General features: G+C 41.0%; 1 protein-coding gene across 2 annotated transcripts; it reads right to left on the bottom strand.

Annotated features, from left to right (window-relative positions):
* Window positions 1–248: 248 nt before the first annotated feature.
* Window positions 249–8,742, bottom strand: LOC112225575 (basic leucine zipper and W2 domain-containing protein 1-A). Of its 2 annotated transcripts, XM_024389659.2 has the most exons (12): window positions 8,587–8,742; window positions 6,154–6,228; window positions 5,893–6,069; window positions 4,410–4,504; window positions 4,132–4,197; window positions 3,547–3,682; window positions 2,915–3,024; window positions 2,353–2,523; window positions 1,884–2,030; window positions 1,616–1,754; window positions 702–824; window positions 249–505 (listed from the first exon to the last, which is right to left on the bottom strand). In XM_024389659.2, exons 2-12 carry the CDS (start codon window positions 6,215–6,217, stop codon window positions 471–473), a joined length of 1,263 nt encoding a protein of 420 aa, XP_024245427.1. In that variant the 5' UTR covers window positions 6,218–6,228; window positions 8,587–8,742; the 3' UTR covers window positions 249–470. The 2 variants fall into 2 exon arrangements, with proteins under 2 accessions (XP_024245427.1, XP_024245428.1); XM_024389660.2 differs by lacking the exon at window positions 6,154–6,228 and having other exon boundaries at window positions 8,587–8,700.
* Between the last annotated feature and the right edge of the window lie 9,543 nt (window positions 8,743–18,285).

The raw sequence follows: 18,285 nt of genomic DNA, 5'->3' as shown, positions 1-18,285 counted from the left end.
TCATGTAAAATGATTTAATGAAACATTTTAAGTCATTAGCCCATACGTAAACACATTGAATAACAGATTCACTACATGGAACAGATAGTGACCCCCCCAGCTTAAACTGACAGATTTCTATGGGGATTTTCTTATTAATATGCCAATTACATTTCTGCAGGGGTGCGGACATCGACCTTAGGGGGTTAAATGTGGCAACATGTCTTTCCCTTCAAATGGAGAATCATTAAGAATTTCAAGGGAGACTATTCATGATTCATGCTATCCACAAGTGTAAACTTTATTAGTTTTAGAATGAACAGAATGTAAAAGCCCTTACATCTATACATCATGGTTGGAGTGGAAGAGGTAGAAAAAAGAAAAGGGGTTAGGGGACAAGCACTTCTGTAACAGAACATTCTACTGCTCCTGGTGCTACTGTACGTTATAAAAAAATAAAAAATGACGCCTTGGATTTGGCTTGAGGTCCGTTAGTCAGCAGCCTCGTCCTCCTCGGACTCAGATTCTGGGAAAAGAGATTCAAGTCAACTGCATGAACAGAATACGGTGCTATGGCGAATACAGACAAAACCACAGGGACTAGAGGATTTTTGATGTTTTTTATAACCACATGAGCTAGTTGAATTCATTGATTTTCAGTGGCGCTGGATACGATTTCCTGCTAAATTACCTGACTAACGTCAAATGTAAGCCATGCTCACCTTCCTCTGCGTTCTTGAGCCACTCCACAAATTTTTTCATCTGTTCCAGGAACACACTCCTTCCTTTGGCAACATGGGCTTCTGTGTACCACTTAAGAATGGCCTCCTCACTCAAAACATCCGCTGGGAAAAATACATCAACATGAAAATTACAACTGCATGAAGATGCAGTTATAGCCACTTGACAAAGACAATTGTGCCAAAATACAAAGTTTTGATGTGAATCTGTTAGGCAACAGAAAAACATTCTCTCATGTCACTCACCTTGCATTCACACATTAACAGCAAAATCTGCTTCTTCAGCAAGTGAAAGCATACATATGTCTCACCTCTCCCCCTCTTATATTTGGAAGAAGACACACCAATAGAAAAATGACCACTGTCCCTACAATATTTTCTGGTGGGTTCAGATGGGCTAGCCGGAATAGGAACATACTTTTAATGGTAGTTAATCCAGATCCCGCTTTGATAAGCGCAGCGGGAAGGTTTTGGTTGCTACTGTCTGAATCCAGGGTCATTCAGAAAGGATCAGAAGATAGGATCATTGCTCAATGGATACAAGTGTCCAAGGTCCCTCTCTCAGACATCCTCCTCCAATGAGCTTTGATAGGGATTGAGGAAACAAGGACTAAGGCGGCAGACAACGCTATTCCCTGATCTCATTTACCTTTGTATAAGTAAGCCCTGTCCAAGCCAGAACAACCCATAAGGCTCAGGAGCCCGTCTCCTGTTTCTGTAGCATAAGGCAGCTTGATGAACAAACACACTCCCTGGACAGGAAGCTAGTCTGTTGCAGGTCCTTTCCCTCAATCCATCTTCTTAATGCTGAGTGCTAAGCAGAGAGGCATCACTTTTACCAAAGATACTGGTAACTAACCCAAGATATCAGCTGCTCCTTCTACCCGTGCAGTTACCTTTGTAGAGCAGCACCACAATCTTCTGGAAGGAGTTCATGAAGTGGATGTTGTCGTAGCAGTACTCCTGCATCTTCACGAGCAGCAGGATCTCAGAGGCTCCCTGGGATGTGAAAGCCTTCAACAAGGGGCTGTATTGCTGCAGAGAGGTGGAGAGAAAGGAGGTGTTTTGTTGAGTCATGAAAACTAGTGGCAAAAAATGACACTCAATCCCGTCACAACGGGGGAAAGTGACGGCTCTGAAATCAGTGTAAACCACCCAGCTCACCTTCAAGTGCTTGATGGCTTGTTCTGTGACCAGTTCCTCTTTCTTGTTCCACTCCACATAGCTCATAACACTGGTCCACACGATGCCAATCATGGTCTGCTCTGAGATGTTGTTCTTTTTCATCTCCTCCCTGGCTGATGCAATGATCTGGAGGGAAAGGATGACAGGAAAGTAGGTCAGTAAGTAAGGAACAACTGCTTCTGGTTATTGGGCATTTCATCTGCATCCCATGCTACCACAATTAGGTATCATAATCAAACAATGTCCTTCATCAACACAGACCAAGGCTGTGATCCAATTTTCTACACCAAGCGTGCTCAAATTTACTCCTCATGCTAACACCAACCCAATGCTTCTAAATTCAGAAGGGAGAATGAGAGCAATTGCACCCTTTAAGGGTTAAGGGTAGGGAACTCAACCAGTGGAGTACTTCTCCAGCAATCAGCATAGACCCAGACTTTGGACTCACGTCTTTGAAAGGGTCCCCGCGTTCCATTTGTTCCTGGAGATCCTTCTGAAGTTCCTTACGGGACCCTATGGCCTGCTGGTTCCTGGCAAAGTCCGACAGCTCTTTGAGACCGGCGTCTGTGAAGTACTTAGAGAAATGCTCACAGCTCCGCTTGTTGGCAGGGAACAGCTCCTGCAAAACACAAGGTGGAGAAACAGGCTTTACATCACAGAATTAAATAGAACAAATACTATTACATTGTATCTTTATGATTAAGCACTGTCCAACTGAGAAGGCTTCCCCTTGGCTCTCAATTAATATTTCCTCAATTCCTTGCATACTCTCATAACTCCCCCTCAAAACCGATTGGAAAGATTGTCAAAGGGGATCGACCTTGGATCTTCTCCTTCAATACAGTTGAGGCGGCGAGGAGATAGACAAATTGAGATACAGCCCTCGTATTCCCAGGAGAGCTGCCCATTCTTAACTTCCCTGCTACACAATGATTGTATTACACTGACCAAAAGAAAACAAGCATGGTTTTGGATAGGACATCACCCACATGATTGGTGGTCTCACTCACCAAAAGTCTATTATCCATGCCGACCTTGCGGAGACTTCCTGCCACAGAGTTGATATCTTTCTCATGGATCCAGGATTTGAAAAGTTTCACAGCAAAGGCTGCAGAGACACCTGGGTAAAAAAATAAGGGTTAACCATATTTTAGGCCTAGTGCCTACCAGGTGAAAAGCCAAATACCGCAGGACACGATTCTACAAGTCCTCCCTGTAAAAACAGAAATTAAGCAACTTCAGACACAAGGACTGTTGTATGAGACAAAACCATAATTATGCCCTTCGTAAATTCACGTTACAGTGAACGTACGCAACGTTTAATTTAAGTAATAAAGTAACTGGAGATGCGCTTGTAAGCATACAGGCTGGTTTTCCAGACAGATTAAATCTATTCCTAGATTTTTTTTAAATAATGATCAATGGAGAATCTATTGAAAGTAATTTTTTGTTCAGGACCAGGCTTAAAGCGATGGACTCTGTGTCCAGTATGAAGGAAGTTAAGAGGTAGTTTCAAGAACCAATCAGAAACATAATGGCCTCCATGAGTTCACCAGACTCTGGGTAAGTAGATAAAATCTCATACTATCCCTTTAACGTTTGTAGCAGAAGCCTGCCCCATTGAGCTGGCACTGCTGCACACCTTCTTTGACGAGGTTCTCATTGTAGAGGCTATTGAGGATAGATGCTGAGATGTTGCCATTGGCCAGCAGGATGCCAGTCAACATGGCCAGCTTGTTGCGCTCAGATTCAGTGAATCCCTTCAGGAATAGCAGCAACTGCACAGGAGAGAAGAACAAGAGGGAAACTCAAACACTGAAACCTGGAATGGAATACAATAGAATGCTGGTATAAGAACAGAATGCAATTCTATTCCATCCTTAGCAAACTTAAATTGCATATTCACCAAAGACAGGAGTATACGGTTTGGATAGAATGCAGCACTTTGGACTAGATAACATTATTGAACATAAGTTGAAAGAATTGCATATTCTATAATGATGCCAGGATCAAAAATGTTATCCATTCTGACATCTATCAAGACTGCATCTCAAATAGCACCCTATTCCCTTTACAGTGCACTCATTTTTACCAGCACCCTATGGATGTAATTTGGGGAACATCAATGAGTTGAATAACTGGTTTACGGTTGAATGATCCAACAGATAAGAGAGCGAGTCACATCTTGAACAACGTTGCTCAAGACGACAATCAACAATGCCTTCACCTTCTTGATCTCCTCTTCAAACCCTTTCTCCAGGTACTTGTAACGCCTGATAAGCTTGTTGAAAACCTAGGTATCGGATGGGAAAATTAAATCAGATCTCTAAAAACAGCCCAATGTCAATCAAAACTCTAGCACACTTATCATAATCAAACTTTTCTGTCAGTAAAAAAGGGAAAGGGGTTTGAAGCACCACTACTAATACTGCTAGCAAGTCAAGGTATTATCATATTCAGCTCTTTATTATTAAACCAAAAACAAACACTATTGCACAAGTGTACCTGAGCATATGCTTGCATGGTCTCCAGGTCTTCTTGTGCTGTAAACAGACAGAACTCCGTACGGGTCAAGTCATCTGACAAGGTACCTCCTGGGGCTGAACAAGAATAAAAAGAGAAAGTTATTATACAGACTGTCACACACATTTATTCATTCTATCACCAAAATTATATTATTTTCCCGGCATTCTATTCTTCCCCATCCTTACACCAACATTCTATCTAGAGGTCGACCGATTAATCGGAATGGCCGATTTCAAGGTTTCATAACAATCGAAAATCGTTTTTTGGGGGCCGATTTAAATATTTTTTTTATATCTTTATTTAACTAAGGAAGTCAGTTAAGAACATTCTTATTTTCAATGACTGCCTAGGAACGGTTAACTAGAGTCAACTAGTCCATTGCAATAACGACCTGCCTCTCTCTCGTTGCACTCCACAAGGAGACTGCCTGTTACGCAAATGCAGTAAGCCAAGGTAAGTTGCTAGCTAGCATTAAACTTATCCTATAAAAAACAATCAATCATAATCACTAGTTAACTACACATGGTTGATGATATTACTAGATATTATCTAGCGTGTCCTGCATTGCATATAATCTGACTGAGCATACAAGTATCTGACTGAGCGGTGGTAGGCAGAAGCAGGTGCGTAAACATTCATTCAAACAGCACTTTCGTGCGTTTTGCCAGCAGCACTACGTTGTGCGTCAAGCATTGCGCTGTTTATGACTTCAAGCCTATAAACTCCCGAGATGAGGCTGGTGTAACCAAAGTGAAATGGCTAGCTAGTTAGCGAGCGCTAATAGCATTTCAAACGTCACTCGCTCTGAGCCTTGGGGTGGTTGTTTCCCTTACACTGCATGGGTAACGCTGCTTCGACGGTGGCTGTTGTCGTTGTGTCCCTGGTTCGAGCCCAGATAGGAGCGAGGAGAGGAACAGAAGCTATACTGTTACACTGGCAATACTAAAGTGTCTATAAGAACATCCAATAGTCAAAGGTTAATGAAATACAAATGGTATAGAGGGATAATATAATATAATAACTACAGCCTAAAACTTCTTACCTGGGAATATTGAAGACTCCTGTTAAAAGGAACCACCAGCTTTCATATGTTCTCATGTTCTGAGCAAGGAACTGAAACGTTAGCTTTCTTACATAGCACATATTGCACTTTTACTTTCTTCTCCAACACTTTGTTTTTTCATTATTTAAACCAAATTGAACATTTCATTATTTATTTGAGGCTAAATTGATTTTATTGGTGTATTATGTAAAGTTAAAATAAGTGTTCATTCAGTATTGTTGTAATTGTCATTATTACAAATTAAAAATACATTTAAAAAATTAAAAGAAATGTTTAAAAAATTGGCCGATTACTCTGTATCGGCCTTTTTGGTCCTCCAATAATCGGTATCGGTATTGAAAAATCATAATCGGTCGACCTCTAATTACATCCTTTCCCAGCATTCTATTCCATCCTTACCCAGCATTCCGCCAGCCACCAGGATATCGAAGAGCGTCTCAGCATAGCGGCGGTAGTCAAGCTTGGCACCAGAGGCATCAAGAAATTTCGCAACAGCGTCCAGATCACTGCCAGTTTGGTTCAAACCTTGTACAATGGTTTCCTGAAACTGAGTAGGGTCAAACACCTTCTTTTCATCTGTTGAAAGATCAATGCATTCATTAGAGACAAATCATAACAGCAATTGACCAGTCATGATATCAATATTCAGTTTACACCCACCTCTCTTCCTAGTTTTAAAACGCTGGCCTGTAAGCGTTGGCTTCTGAATCTTTTGATTACTCATAAAAAGACACCCTGAATGAGACAGAGAGAAGATTATACTATAGCTGAAAGATTAGCTAATGTTTGTTGCTTTACTTAGCCAGCAGATCCAATCCGCTTGCTTACAGCTGTACTAGGGTCGGACAGCATTCATGTGTATTTAAGACACCACGGAGCCGGCACAAGACATGGCTTGGGAAAAGTACCTCAATCCATTGATGAAAAATGTGTTGTACTCCGAATTGTCTGTTACATCTGAACGATTGCTACGTTTTTCAGGAAAACAATCCTTTTTGGCCCGAATCTAGGTAGCAGAAGCCACAGGTGCCATTTTGGAATCAGCTCAGTTGTTGTTCAACGGGATGTGCCATTTCATAATGGCTGCTGTTGTTTCTGCTAGCTAAAGGAGGACAAAAAATGTCAGTTTACTTGTGAACAAAGTCGTTCAATCTTCTCTGTGTAACAGTTGTGATTATGGGACCAGGGGCAAAAGGCGGTACGCTCTGGTACAGCGTCCATGCAAAATAAATAGTGGGGGTACGCTGTCCCGGTAAAACGTTAGCCTATAACAATTAATACATGTCCAAAAACTATAGGCTATTACACAATTATTTATCATCACTGCATGTCAGCCACATGAACATTTGCGAATTGACTGGAGACCAAATTGCGCTGTGGTTTGAAGAGAACACTTAAATTTTGTCAGCGGGAGATGAGTGGCCGAGACGCTCGCGGACAAGGCAGAGGTGAGTAGCCAAGACCGAGGCGTACATGGACAACAGTGGATGCATCATTTCAGGCTACAAGTGTAGGCCTAATGACAATCACAGAATATCATTACAATACACGTAGGTGTTTTGTAACAGATGTCTCTTCCCAGTCTTCAAATCACAGGTGCAGTTTGTATTTGAATGCTGAAATTATTTTGTGAGTGGACAAATGTGTGCGGGTAGCCTACAGGAGCATCTTTGTTTGGCAATCAGATGAAAACGTCATGACTGGTTGTGTGTCCATAAGACTAGGGGAAGCTTTCCCTAAAGTATATTGAAATAAATTTCCAAAAGTATATAGCCCAATTAGCTTACTCCTGTCTTTACAGAAATAAATACAATAATTCAAAATAGGATACAACAGAAAGCATGATTTGGCCACAGAACATCATTAACTTAAAAAGCATGTGGATTGTTTTACATTGGGGGCTCCCGAGTGGCCAAGCAGTCTAAGGCACCACATCTCAGTGCTAAAGGCTTAACTACAAACACCATGGTTTGATTCCAGGCTGTATCACAACCAGGCATGATTGGGAGTCCATTAGGGCGGTGCACAATTGGCCCAGCGTCATCCCGGTTTGGCCATCATTGTAAATAAGAATTTGTTCTTAAGACTTGCCTAATTAAATAAAGGTTACATTTACATCACAGCCTACAGTCAGAAGGGCCTGCAATTACCAAACAGATGATTGTTTAAGTGCGACAGTCAGTGAAAAGCAAAGAGACCCAGCCAGGGATATCGCAATATTTAAAAATAGAATCACAGAAAAAACTTGGCTATTGCTATAAAGAGATGACAACAAAAAGACTCAAATCTGTCTTAAAGGTATTACATTTCTTAACTTAATTGTGCGGACAGTAGCCCAACTTATCTTCACCAGCGGAGAACATTGGAACACTGGCGAGTTGCATATTCACTGTCTTTGTCATTGGGTCTGTGGCATTTATTGTTTTTGGACAATAATTTCCACCCCCAGATTAGGTGGATCTCATATTGTATTTGGTTCTCCCCTTTTCGTTGGCAAATTACATGGATCAGACAACAGTTGTTATTGATGTTTGTCAGTGTCAGCAGAGTAGGCTACCTTGTAATTTTTGTAGTATGAAAAAAAAATAAGCATGTTTGCACTTGAGTGTCCCACACCGGTAAGAAAGTATATCTACTTCCCCCCTGCATTCGGTGTACATCCATGGATTGAGGTACGTTTTACATGCCATATCTCGCCTGCTACTGCCGTGTCTTAGACACAGGAATGCTTTCCGACCCTAGTTAACTGAATGAAAGGGGGTCGGATCTGCTGGCTATGCGTTACCTAGCTAAAGGCCCGTCGGCTGGCCTCGGAGACGCAATCCATGCATGGCCAGTTAGCTAGCTAGTTAGTTACTGACGAATTGAACTGCAAATAAACAAATACTGAACATCTGCAAGACGAACTAGCAAACTACTGCTGTGAAGACATAGCTAACTACAATGCAGGCATGATTGACAGAGTTAAATAGCAAACGTTAGCTAGCTAGCATAATTGCTAAAGTTAGCAAACTTGCGTAGGCGTCAAATAAACTTTATTGTATTAGCTAGATACTACTACCGTCAGCATACAAGTTAACTTACACTACTTACCGAAATCAAAGTTATCCTCAAAAACAGTCGAAGAAACACGAAATACTGCGACACAACTGAACAGGCCAGACCAAAAAACTCAGTGAAAAGTGAAGGGTATACTACGGTTGCGCAAGCTTGATATGACGTAGACATTATGCAGCGTTCGTACTTCTTCTTCTTTGGTGGGGTTTATCGGCGGTTGGCATCCAACGTTATGTTGCATTACCGCCACCTACTTTACTGGAGTGTGGGCCAGAGACGGAGAAACGAAATTCTACCTGTCAGCCCCGTTGCTCTTAAGTTAAAAAAGATAACAAAATATTTGAGACTATATCTAATGACGTTCTACTCAATATACTCTTTAAACTAATTTCCTGTATCCCCTTCTCCCTCATACTAGATCTCATCCTCCCCCTTTCCCTCCAATAATGTCCACACTGTATCAATACATGCTCCACTGTCTCTGTTTCCTGGCAATACTCACATTTTCCCGTTGGATACTTTCCTATCACATGTACGGTCTTATTCAACTGGCTGTGTCTCACCCTTAATCTTGTAAATATAGCCTCCTCTCTTCTGTCCCTTCCTGCTGTTCTCCCTTCCCCAACTTTCATCTGTACTTGAAATAAATGCCTTTCCTTAGTATCTCTATTCTACTGCTCCTGACATTTCTCCACCATCACTGTCCATATCATGATTTTTGCCTCTGCCTTGCTCATTGAAACTACCACATCAACATCCCAACTACTTAGTACTTGTTTAGCCAGTACGCCAACTGCCTCATTCCCCTCCAATCCCACATGAGCTGGGGAGCCATGTAAATATTATCTATATACCCATTTATTTACTCCTGGCATGGGTTTCTATCACCTCATAAAGTAGGTATTGTTTGCTACGTGATATAAAGGACTGAAGACTCCTTAGCACTGCACATGAATCAGAGCAAATAACTACTCTTTCTGGCTTAACTTCCTCCACCCACTGCAAGGCCAACAGTATGGCCATCAGCCACATTCATAACATCTGTACATTTCATAAATACCCGCATACGACTCGGAAAACCCACTTGAACGCCCTCCCACTGTTAATATTCCATCCCCAACTCTGAGTTTCCCACTTAGATCTCTCTAAACAAAGAACACAGCAAGCATGGCGGAATCTTCAAAGCAAATGTTATCCAATCACGTACATAATTTACAGCATGTAAAATTATATATGATAGTAGTCCCCTAGTAATTAAAGGTATATAGGTAGTGGTGACACCCCTTTTTTGTCCATGATGGCAAACACAAATTTAACTGAACCTAAATTGGCAAAAAAATTGATATAATACTAAAAGTTTTTATATATTTTTTAACTTGGATCATAAGTACATTCATGCAGTGTATTATTCGTTTTCTTACAATTTGGAACCAAACATGACAATTGTCCAATGGTGTGACTGTCCCAGGTAAGGTTGAGGAGCTTTGATTTTAAGTAATTATTATAAAATTTATTTTAATGAATACAATTCCCTTCACCTAATCTTTTAGTTATAACACAGAAGTTTATTTAAAATAACAATAGTCCTCAAGTCTATTCATGGTATTTCCAAATAGTTTTGATTGATTACATTTTGTCCATAAAAGCAATGTCCACTTGGTGTGACACAATTCTGTGATTAAATAATGAGCCAGCATTTGGGCACCTTTGTGGTAGGGACAGTTATCTTGCAATGAGTAAGCACTGAAGACATGGCTGGAGCACATGGCCTGACCAGACTGTAAAAGCTTTATGATAAATATTTATCAAAATGTGGCACTTTTCTGCCATTACCATAAAAGGGGTCAGTTTCTAAGTTCTTTGGTATGATGCAGTTTGAATGTGTATATACAGGTATATTACAAATAAGATTTTTTTTTTTTGACAATTGAAGTATAAAAAAGCAATGAAAACTTGTTGTGGTGAAATCATATGGAAAGCTTACTGTTATCAATAAGCCCCAAAATGGACCATACAGCCGGAGATGTCCAATGGTTTGACAGCTTTTTTCCCTTGGTGTGTCATGCCAGAGGAAGTAGCTGTCACTCCAGAGAACATAACCAATTAATAAACTTGAATAATTACCTTTTTAGACTTATTTTTCATCAAATAACACTTATTTGCATGAGACCTATTAGTATCCTGTTGCATTTTTGATCATTTTAAGTGATTCTGAAAGCAATATTTATGTTTTCATTATCCCAGGCCTGGTTTCTCACTCTCGGCAGGTGAACATTGCTCTGGTGACCTCTGGGTCTGTCTCTGCCCTCTGGGGAGGATCTAGTTATTTTACGTGGCCCCAGTGATGGTGCAGGCACATATTGGGGGCTGTGGTACACCTATTCCTGGTTCTCACTCCTTGCATTAGACCATCCCTCCCCTTGGTCCCTCTCTGTCTGTCCTACCAGTTTCACTCCTCTAATTGACATAAGTGATCCATCTTGAGAGGGCCAAATCAGCTGTGCCTCTTTTGGTTCCCCCCTGCTCTAACTGGTGATTATGCCATATTCTTGTCCCAAAGATTAAACCATGCAAGTCTTAGTACACACGGCCGGTACAGTGAAAATGTGAATGGCTCATTAAATCAGTTAAGGTTCCATTTATTGCTCAAATATTACTTTGATAACTGTGTCAATTCTAGTGCTAAGATATGCCAACAATTGTTGACCTTCGGGGACATGCATTTTTCAGACCCAAAACCCATATAGGCATATAGGCATATCATTCGATTGTCTGCCCCATCAACTTCCGATGGTAGTTTCTGTGCCTACCATGGTGACCATGGGTAACGGGGAATCAGGGTTTGATTCTGGAGAGGGAGCCTGAGATACGGCTACCACATCCAAGGAAAGCAGCAGGTACACAAATGATCCACTTCCGATTCGGGAAGTCCTTGTAATTGGAATGAGTACACTTCAAATTCTTTAATGAGGATCCATTACTGATGTTTAGAACTGATTTTTTAGAAGCATTTGTATCGTGGTCAGAAACTTCTGAAAGTGTCATTAATTATATCTTAACAATAACATTTGACTGCCTATTGTGTATTGTCCGTCGGTGTGACAATGAGTTACTGTATCTTGGATAAAATGTTAAATTAATTGTTTAGCAAGTAAGATAATTGCTTTTTACATAGGCTCAGTGAAATAACTGTGTATCTTACCTAAAATGTAATTGCAAGACACTTGGTTAGCATATTCAATCTCTCCCTATCCCAGTCTGCTGTCCACACATGCTTCAAGATGTCTACCATTGTTCCTGTACCCAAGAAAGCAAAGGTAACTGAACAAAATGACTATTGCCCCATAGCACTCACTTCTGTCATCATGAAGTGCTCTGAGTGACTAGTCAAGGATCATATCACCTCTATCTTACCTGACACCCTAGACCCACTTCAATTTGCTTACAGCCCCAATAGATCCACAGACGATGCAACTGGTATCGCACTTTACACTGCCTTATCCCATCTGGACAAGAGGAATACCTATGTATGCTGTTCATTCACTACAGCTCAGCATTCAACACCACAGTGTTGAACCTCAACACTGGGGACCCATAAGGGTGCGTGCTCAGCCCCCTCCTGTACTCCCTGTTCACCAATGACTGCGTGGAAACGCACGCCTCCAACTCAATCATCAAGTTTGCAGACGACACAACAGCAGTAGGCCTGATTACCAACAATGACGAGATAACCTACAGGAAGGAGTTGAGGTGCCTGGGAGTGTGGTGCCAGAAAAATAGCCTCTCACCCAACGTCAACAAAACAAAGGAGCTGATCGTTGATTGTGGAAACAGCAGATGGAGCACCCCCCTATCCACATCGACGGGACCGCAGTGGAAAAGGTGGAAAGCTTCAAGTTCCTTGGCGTACACATCACTGACAAACTGAAATGGTCCACCCAAACAGACAGTGTGGTGAAGAAGGCGACACAGCACCTCTTCAACCTCAGGAGGCTGAATAAATTTGTCTTGGCACCTAAACCTTCACAAACCTTTACAGATGCACAATTAAGAGCATCCTGTCGGGCTGTATCACCACCTGGTATGGCAACTGCACTGCCCACAACCGCAGGGCTCTCCAGAGGCTGGTGCAGTCTGCCCAACGCATTACCGGGGCAAACTACCTGCCCTCCAGGACACCTACAGCACCCAATGTCACAGGAAGGCCAAATAGATCAGCAAGGACAACAACCACCCGAGCCACTGCTTGTTCACCCCGCTATCATCCAGAAGGCGAGGTCAGTACAGGTACATCAAAGCTGGGGCCGAGAGACTGAAAACAGCTTCTATCTCAAGGCCATCAGACTGTTAAACAGCCATCACTAACACAGAGAGGCTGTTGCCCTATATACATAGACTTGAAATCACTGGCCATTTTAATAATGGAACACGAGTCACTTTAATAATGTTGACATATTTTGCATTTCTCATCTCATATGTATACAGTTTTTTCTATCATATTCTATTGTATCTTATTCTATGCCACTCTGACATTGCGCATCCAAATATTTATATTGTCTTAATTCTGTTTATTTACTTTAGATTTGTGTGTATTGTTGTGAAATATGTTAGATATTACTTGTTAGATATTACTGCACTGTTGGAGCTAGAAACACAAGCATTTCGCTACACCCACAATAACATCTGCTAAACATATGCATGTGACAAATAACATTTGATTTGATTTAATTAAACAAGGAAATAATGTGTTTTTCATTTTAAATCCAAGAATATGATTACTGTTTTAAAGACAGAATTAACTAAGTAATGAAAAAAAAATGTGTCTTGTCTATTTGGGAATCATTAAAACCTTTACATTACCATTAAGTGTAATGTCACACCAGAGGACAAATTCAAGGCTCAACGTAATTTTTAATTGAAACATAGTAATCTCATGCCACTAGATATATAAAATAAAAATAATAATTACAAGCCCTTTTTGCTTTCTACATTTGCATTAAATGGTTCATTCAATTGGATATAAACTCAAAATAGAAGCTGGCCATGTAACATTTTGAGTTGTTTAGACAGTTTATTGTAACTCTATTTTTTTTAACCTACATTTTAAAGGAAATTATTTTTCGACTTTTGTTTTGGCCATATGGCAACTACCCATATAGGAAACAGATCAGAGGGATAGCGGGTCTGACACCTTTTAATGGTTGAATATTACCTTGTGTCCATTTGTTATATTTTGCCCCGTAATCATGGCCAGTTTGGAAGCCTTTGTTTAGGCCTCTAGAAGAGGAACTGATATAAAACACCTAGTATTCATTAATATACTGTCATATGCAAATGCCTACAGACAACCTGCTAGCTCTAATCCCTTTTAATTACAGTAAAATACAGTAGAAATCATTTTCTTACAGTTTAATAGTCACTTTTACAGTATTGTGTTTCATTGCTCTGGCATCAAGTTACCGTGGATATCTCAGTAGCATTGTATTGGCACGAAATAGAGATAGTCAGAGATACTGTATGTCATAAGATATATTGCTGTATTTACAAAAACATGTAAGACCAATGTGTAATTAATAACTACAGCAACATTTTCATTAATGGTTACAGAACTTGCTATGACTTGCTATGACTGTGCTGTGTTTTTTTAATCAATCTTGGTTGAATGCACTGACTGTAAATTACTAATAAGAATAAAAATATATACAAATAACATATGTGAAGATGGCGCCAGAAGAAATGGCAGCCGCTTTACGGGCGACTAACCTATTGTGCAATTATGTGTTTTTTTGGCATTATTTGTAACTTATTTTGTACATAATGTTTCTGCCACCGTATCTTATGGCAAAAAAAGAGCTTCTGGATATCAGGACAGCGATCACTCACCTCGGATGAGACAAAGATTTTTTCTTCAACAAGCAGGACGCACAGGATGTATTTCAGACACCCTACAAGGCCGAAATCCCCGTCATTGGCAATAGAAAGAGAATCAGGTATAGAGGACACAGGGCGGGGTGCTTTGTAAGGATTCGCCAACGGCGAGTGGGAAATCTGCCCTTACCATCAATATTACTTGCCAATGTACAATCATTGGACAATAAATTAGACGAAGTACGAATATCCTACCAACGGGACATCAAAAACAGTAACATCTTATGTTTCACCGAATCGTGGCTGAATGACGACATGTAAAACATTCAGCTAGCGAGGTATAAGGTGCACCGGCTAGACAGAACAATACAAGACAAGAGGGGGCGGTCTGTGTATATTTGTATACAACAGCTGGTGCACGAAATCTAAGGAAGTCTCTAGATTTTTCTCTCCTGAAGTAGAGTATCTCATTGTAAGCTGTAGACCACACTATTTGCCAAGAGAATTTTCATCTATTTTTTTCGTGGCTGTTGATTTACCACCACAGACTGGCACTAAGACCCCACTGAGTCAGCTGTATTAGGAAATAAGCAAACAGGAAACCGCTCACCCAGAGGCTGTGATCCTAGTGGCCGGGGACTTTAATGCAGGAAAACTTAAATCAGTTTTACCTCATTTCTATCAGCATGTTAAATGCACAACCAGATGGCAAACAATTCAAGATCACCTTTACTTCACACACAGAGACGCGTACAAAGTTCTCCCTTGCCCTCCATTTGGCAAATCTGACCAGAATTCTATCCTCCTGATTCCTGCTTACAAGCTCAAATTAAAGCAGGAAGCACCAGTGACTGTCTATAAAAACGTGGTCAGATGAAGCAGATGCTAAACTACAGGACTGTTTTGCTAGCACAGACTGGAATACGTTCCGGGATTCTTCCGATGGCATTGAGGAGTACACCACATCAGTCACTGGCTTTTTCAATAAGTGCATTGAGGAAGTCATCCACAGTGACTGCACATACAGTTGAAGTTGGAAGTTTACATACACTTAGGTTGGAGTCATTAAAGCTCGTTTTTCAACCACTCCACAAATTTCTTGTTTACAAACTATAGTTTTGGCAAGTTGATTAGGACATCTACTTTGTGCATGATACGAGTAATGTTTTCAACAATTGTTTACAGACAGATTATTTCACTTATAATTCACTGTACCACAATTCCAGTGGGTCAGAAGTTTACATACACTAAGTTGACTGTGCCTTTAAACAGCTTGGAAAATTCCAGAAAATTATGTCTTGGCTTTAGAAGCTTCTGATAGGCTAATTGACATAATCTGAGTCAATTTGAGGTGCACCTGTGGATGTATTTCAAGGACTACCTTCAAACCTAGTGCCTCTTTGCTTGACATCATTGGGAAATCAAAAGAAATCAGCCAAGACCTCAGAAAATAAATTGGAAACCTCCACAAGTCTGGTTCAGCCTTGTGAGCAATTTCCAAATGCCTCAAGGTACCACGTTCATCTGTACAAAGAATAGTACACAAGTATAAACACCATGGGGCCACGCAACCATCATACCGCTCAGGAAGGAGACACGTTCTGTCTCCTAGAGATGAACGTACTTGGGTGCGAAAAGTACAAATCAATCCCAGAACAACAGCAAAGGACCTTGTGAAGATGCTGGAGGAAACAGGTACAAAAGTGTCTATATCCACAGTAAAATGAGTCTTATATCGACATAACCTAAAAGGCCGCTTAGCAAGGAAGAAGCCACTGCTCCAAAACTGCCATAAAAAAAAACAGACTACGGTTTGCAACTACACATGGGGAAGAAGATCGTTCTTTTTGGAGAAATGTTCTCTGGTCTGATGAAACAAAAATAGAACTGTTTTTCCATAATGACAATAGTTATGTTTGGAGGAAAAAGGGGAAGGCTTGCAAGCCGAAGAACACCATCCCAACCGTGAAACAAGGGGGTAGCAGCATCATGTTGTGGGGGTGCTTTTCTGCAGGAGGGACTGGTGCACTTCACAAAATAGATGGCATCATGAGGATGTAAAATTATGTGGATATTATCGAAACAAAATCTCAAGACATCAGTCAGGAAGTTAAAGCTTGGTCGCAAACGGGTCTTCCGAATGGACAATGACCTCAAGCATACTTCCAAAGTTGTGGCAAAATGGCTTAAGGACAACAAAGTCAAGGTATTGGAGTGGCCATCACAAAGCCCTAACCTCAATCCCATAGAAAATCTGTGGGCAGAACTGAAGAAGCGTGTGCAAACAAGGGGGCCTATAAACCTAACTCAGTTACACCAGCTCTGTCAGGAGGAATAGGCCAAAATTCACCCAACTTCTTGTGGGAAGCTTGTGGAAGGCTACCCAAAACAATTTAAAGACATTGCTACCAAATATTGATTGAGTGTATGTAAACTTCTGACCCACTGGGAATGTGATGAAAGAAATAAAAGATGAAAGAAATCCTTCTCTCTACTATTATTCTGACATTTCACATTCTCAAAATAAAGTGGTGTTCCTAACTGACCTGAGAGAGGACAGGGAATTTTTACTAGGATTAAATGTCAGGAATTGTGAAAAACTGAGTTTAAATGTATTTGGCTAAGGTGTATGTAAACGTCCGACTTCAACTCTAGATATAAGAGGGATGATTTACTATTGCAGACCTTTTTGATAAGTCAATCTTTCCCATCAGTAGGGTGAAACACAATACCGGAAGGCGATCTAAGATGGTACCAAGTTCCACCTGGTGGCGCCAGAGGATTCTGTAACTGAAATCTCCAAATACTTGAGGGTCACATCAGTATGTTAATTAACATCACTGATGTGATTATATTATGTAGGTGTTTAGGTCAAAAAGTATTGGAACTCTGTGCAGACCACCAATCTCAAATTTACACTCAAGCAGGCGCTGCTTTAGTGAGGAAAACTGTGATGAATCAAACAAATGAATGCAATTGCGTTCATACATCATATTTGAATGTTGCTCTAATTTCTTATCCACCGTCAATCACATGTAGCTACGTAACATGAGGTGATGCTTTGTCTGTTCTGTTCCTTGTTAGCCCCTCCCAGAGGGCTGGTTCTCTTCTCAGCAGGATACTAGGCCACACCTTCCTTTCCCAGCATCCAGACGACTACAGGATGGTGGGAACTTGGACCGGGACAGCCCACAATTGTGGGCTATTTCTATCTGTGCACAATCTGTCGAGGGCTGTTCCTCAGGGGCCTCTCGCCGGCAGCCTCCCCAAGCCACAGAATTGAACCCAGAACAACTCTCCAGATGTGATGGAAAACATCTGGGTAGCTGCCTGGTCGGGTCGTCTTACATACAGGCCCTTCCGTTCCATCCCTTACTATCAGTGTACCAGGAGAGCTGAAAGAGAGGGTGGGACAAAGAGCCTCTCTCTCAGCTCATCTGATAAACTACTGATGAATAGCATCTCAGACTCAGTCATTTGATCTAATGGATGAAGTGGTCGTAGGGTTTACAATGTCCCGTCTTTAATACTTTAAGTATTGTATGGTAGGTCTACTGTGGGCGGTCAGATGTGAAAAGACAATAGCAGGAGCTCTAGAGAGTTCAGAAAGATTATTACTTGAGTGTTGTGATGGATATACTGTGATGTACAGCTAATATGTTTCTGTGTATGCCTCAATGGTTAGTGGACGATGCCTGGTAAATGCTGATGACTGGGAAACATCTGTCTTGAAAGATCCTAAACTGAACTGATGAACATGTACAGACCATATGGGCACTTCCAGTTCGAGTGATGTGGAGACTCAGATTTGTCAGTGGAATGGCCCGTACGCTTCCACTTTCAAAACCAACACAATCAAAGTCAAAG

This window comes from Oncorhynchus tshawytscha, linkage group LG26 (genome assembly GCF_018296145.1).
Source record: "Oncorhynchus tshawytscha isolate Ot180627B linkage group LG26, Otsh_v2.0, whole genome shotgun sequence".
NCBI classification, from domain to species: domain Eukaryota; kingdom Metazoa; phylum Chordata; class Actinopteri; order Salmoniformes; family Salmonidae; genus Oncorhynchus; species Oncorhynchus tshawytscha.
The sequence above is the reverse complement of the archived record's forward strand: the minus strand, read 5'-3'. Positions and strand labels throughout refer to the sequence as shown.

Bases quoted from the DNA above. Each gene is read 5' to 3' on its own strand.
- LOC112225575 (XM_024389659.2), bottom strand. From the start codon at position 6,217: ATGAGTAATCAAAAGATTCAGAAGCCAACGCTTACAGGCCAGCGTTTT. The intron at 2,524-2,914 runs GTGAGTGAGACC...TGTGTTTTGCAG, and splicing joins GCATGGATAATAGACTTTTG to GAGCTGTTCCCTGCCAACAA. The intron at 2,031-2,352 runs GTGAGTCCAAAG...CTTTCCCTCCAG, and splicing joins GCGGGGACCCTTTCAAAGAC to ATCATTGCATCAGCCAGGGA.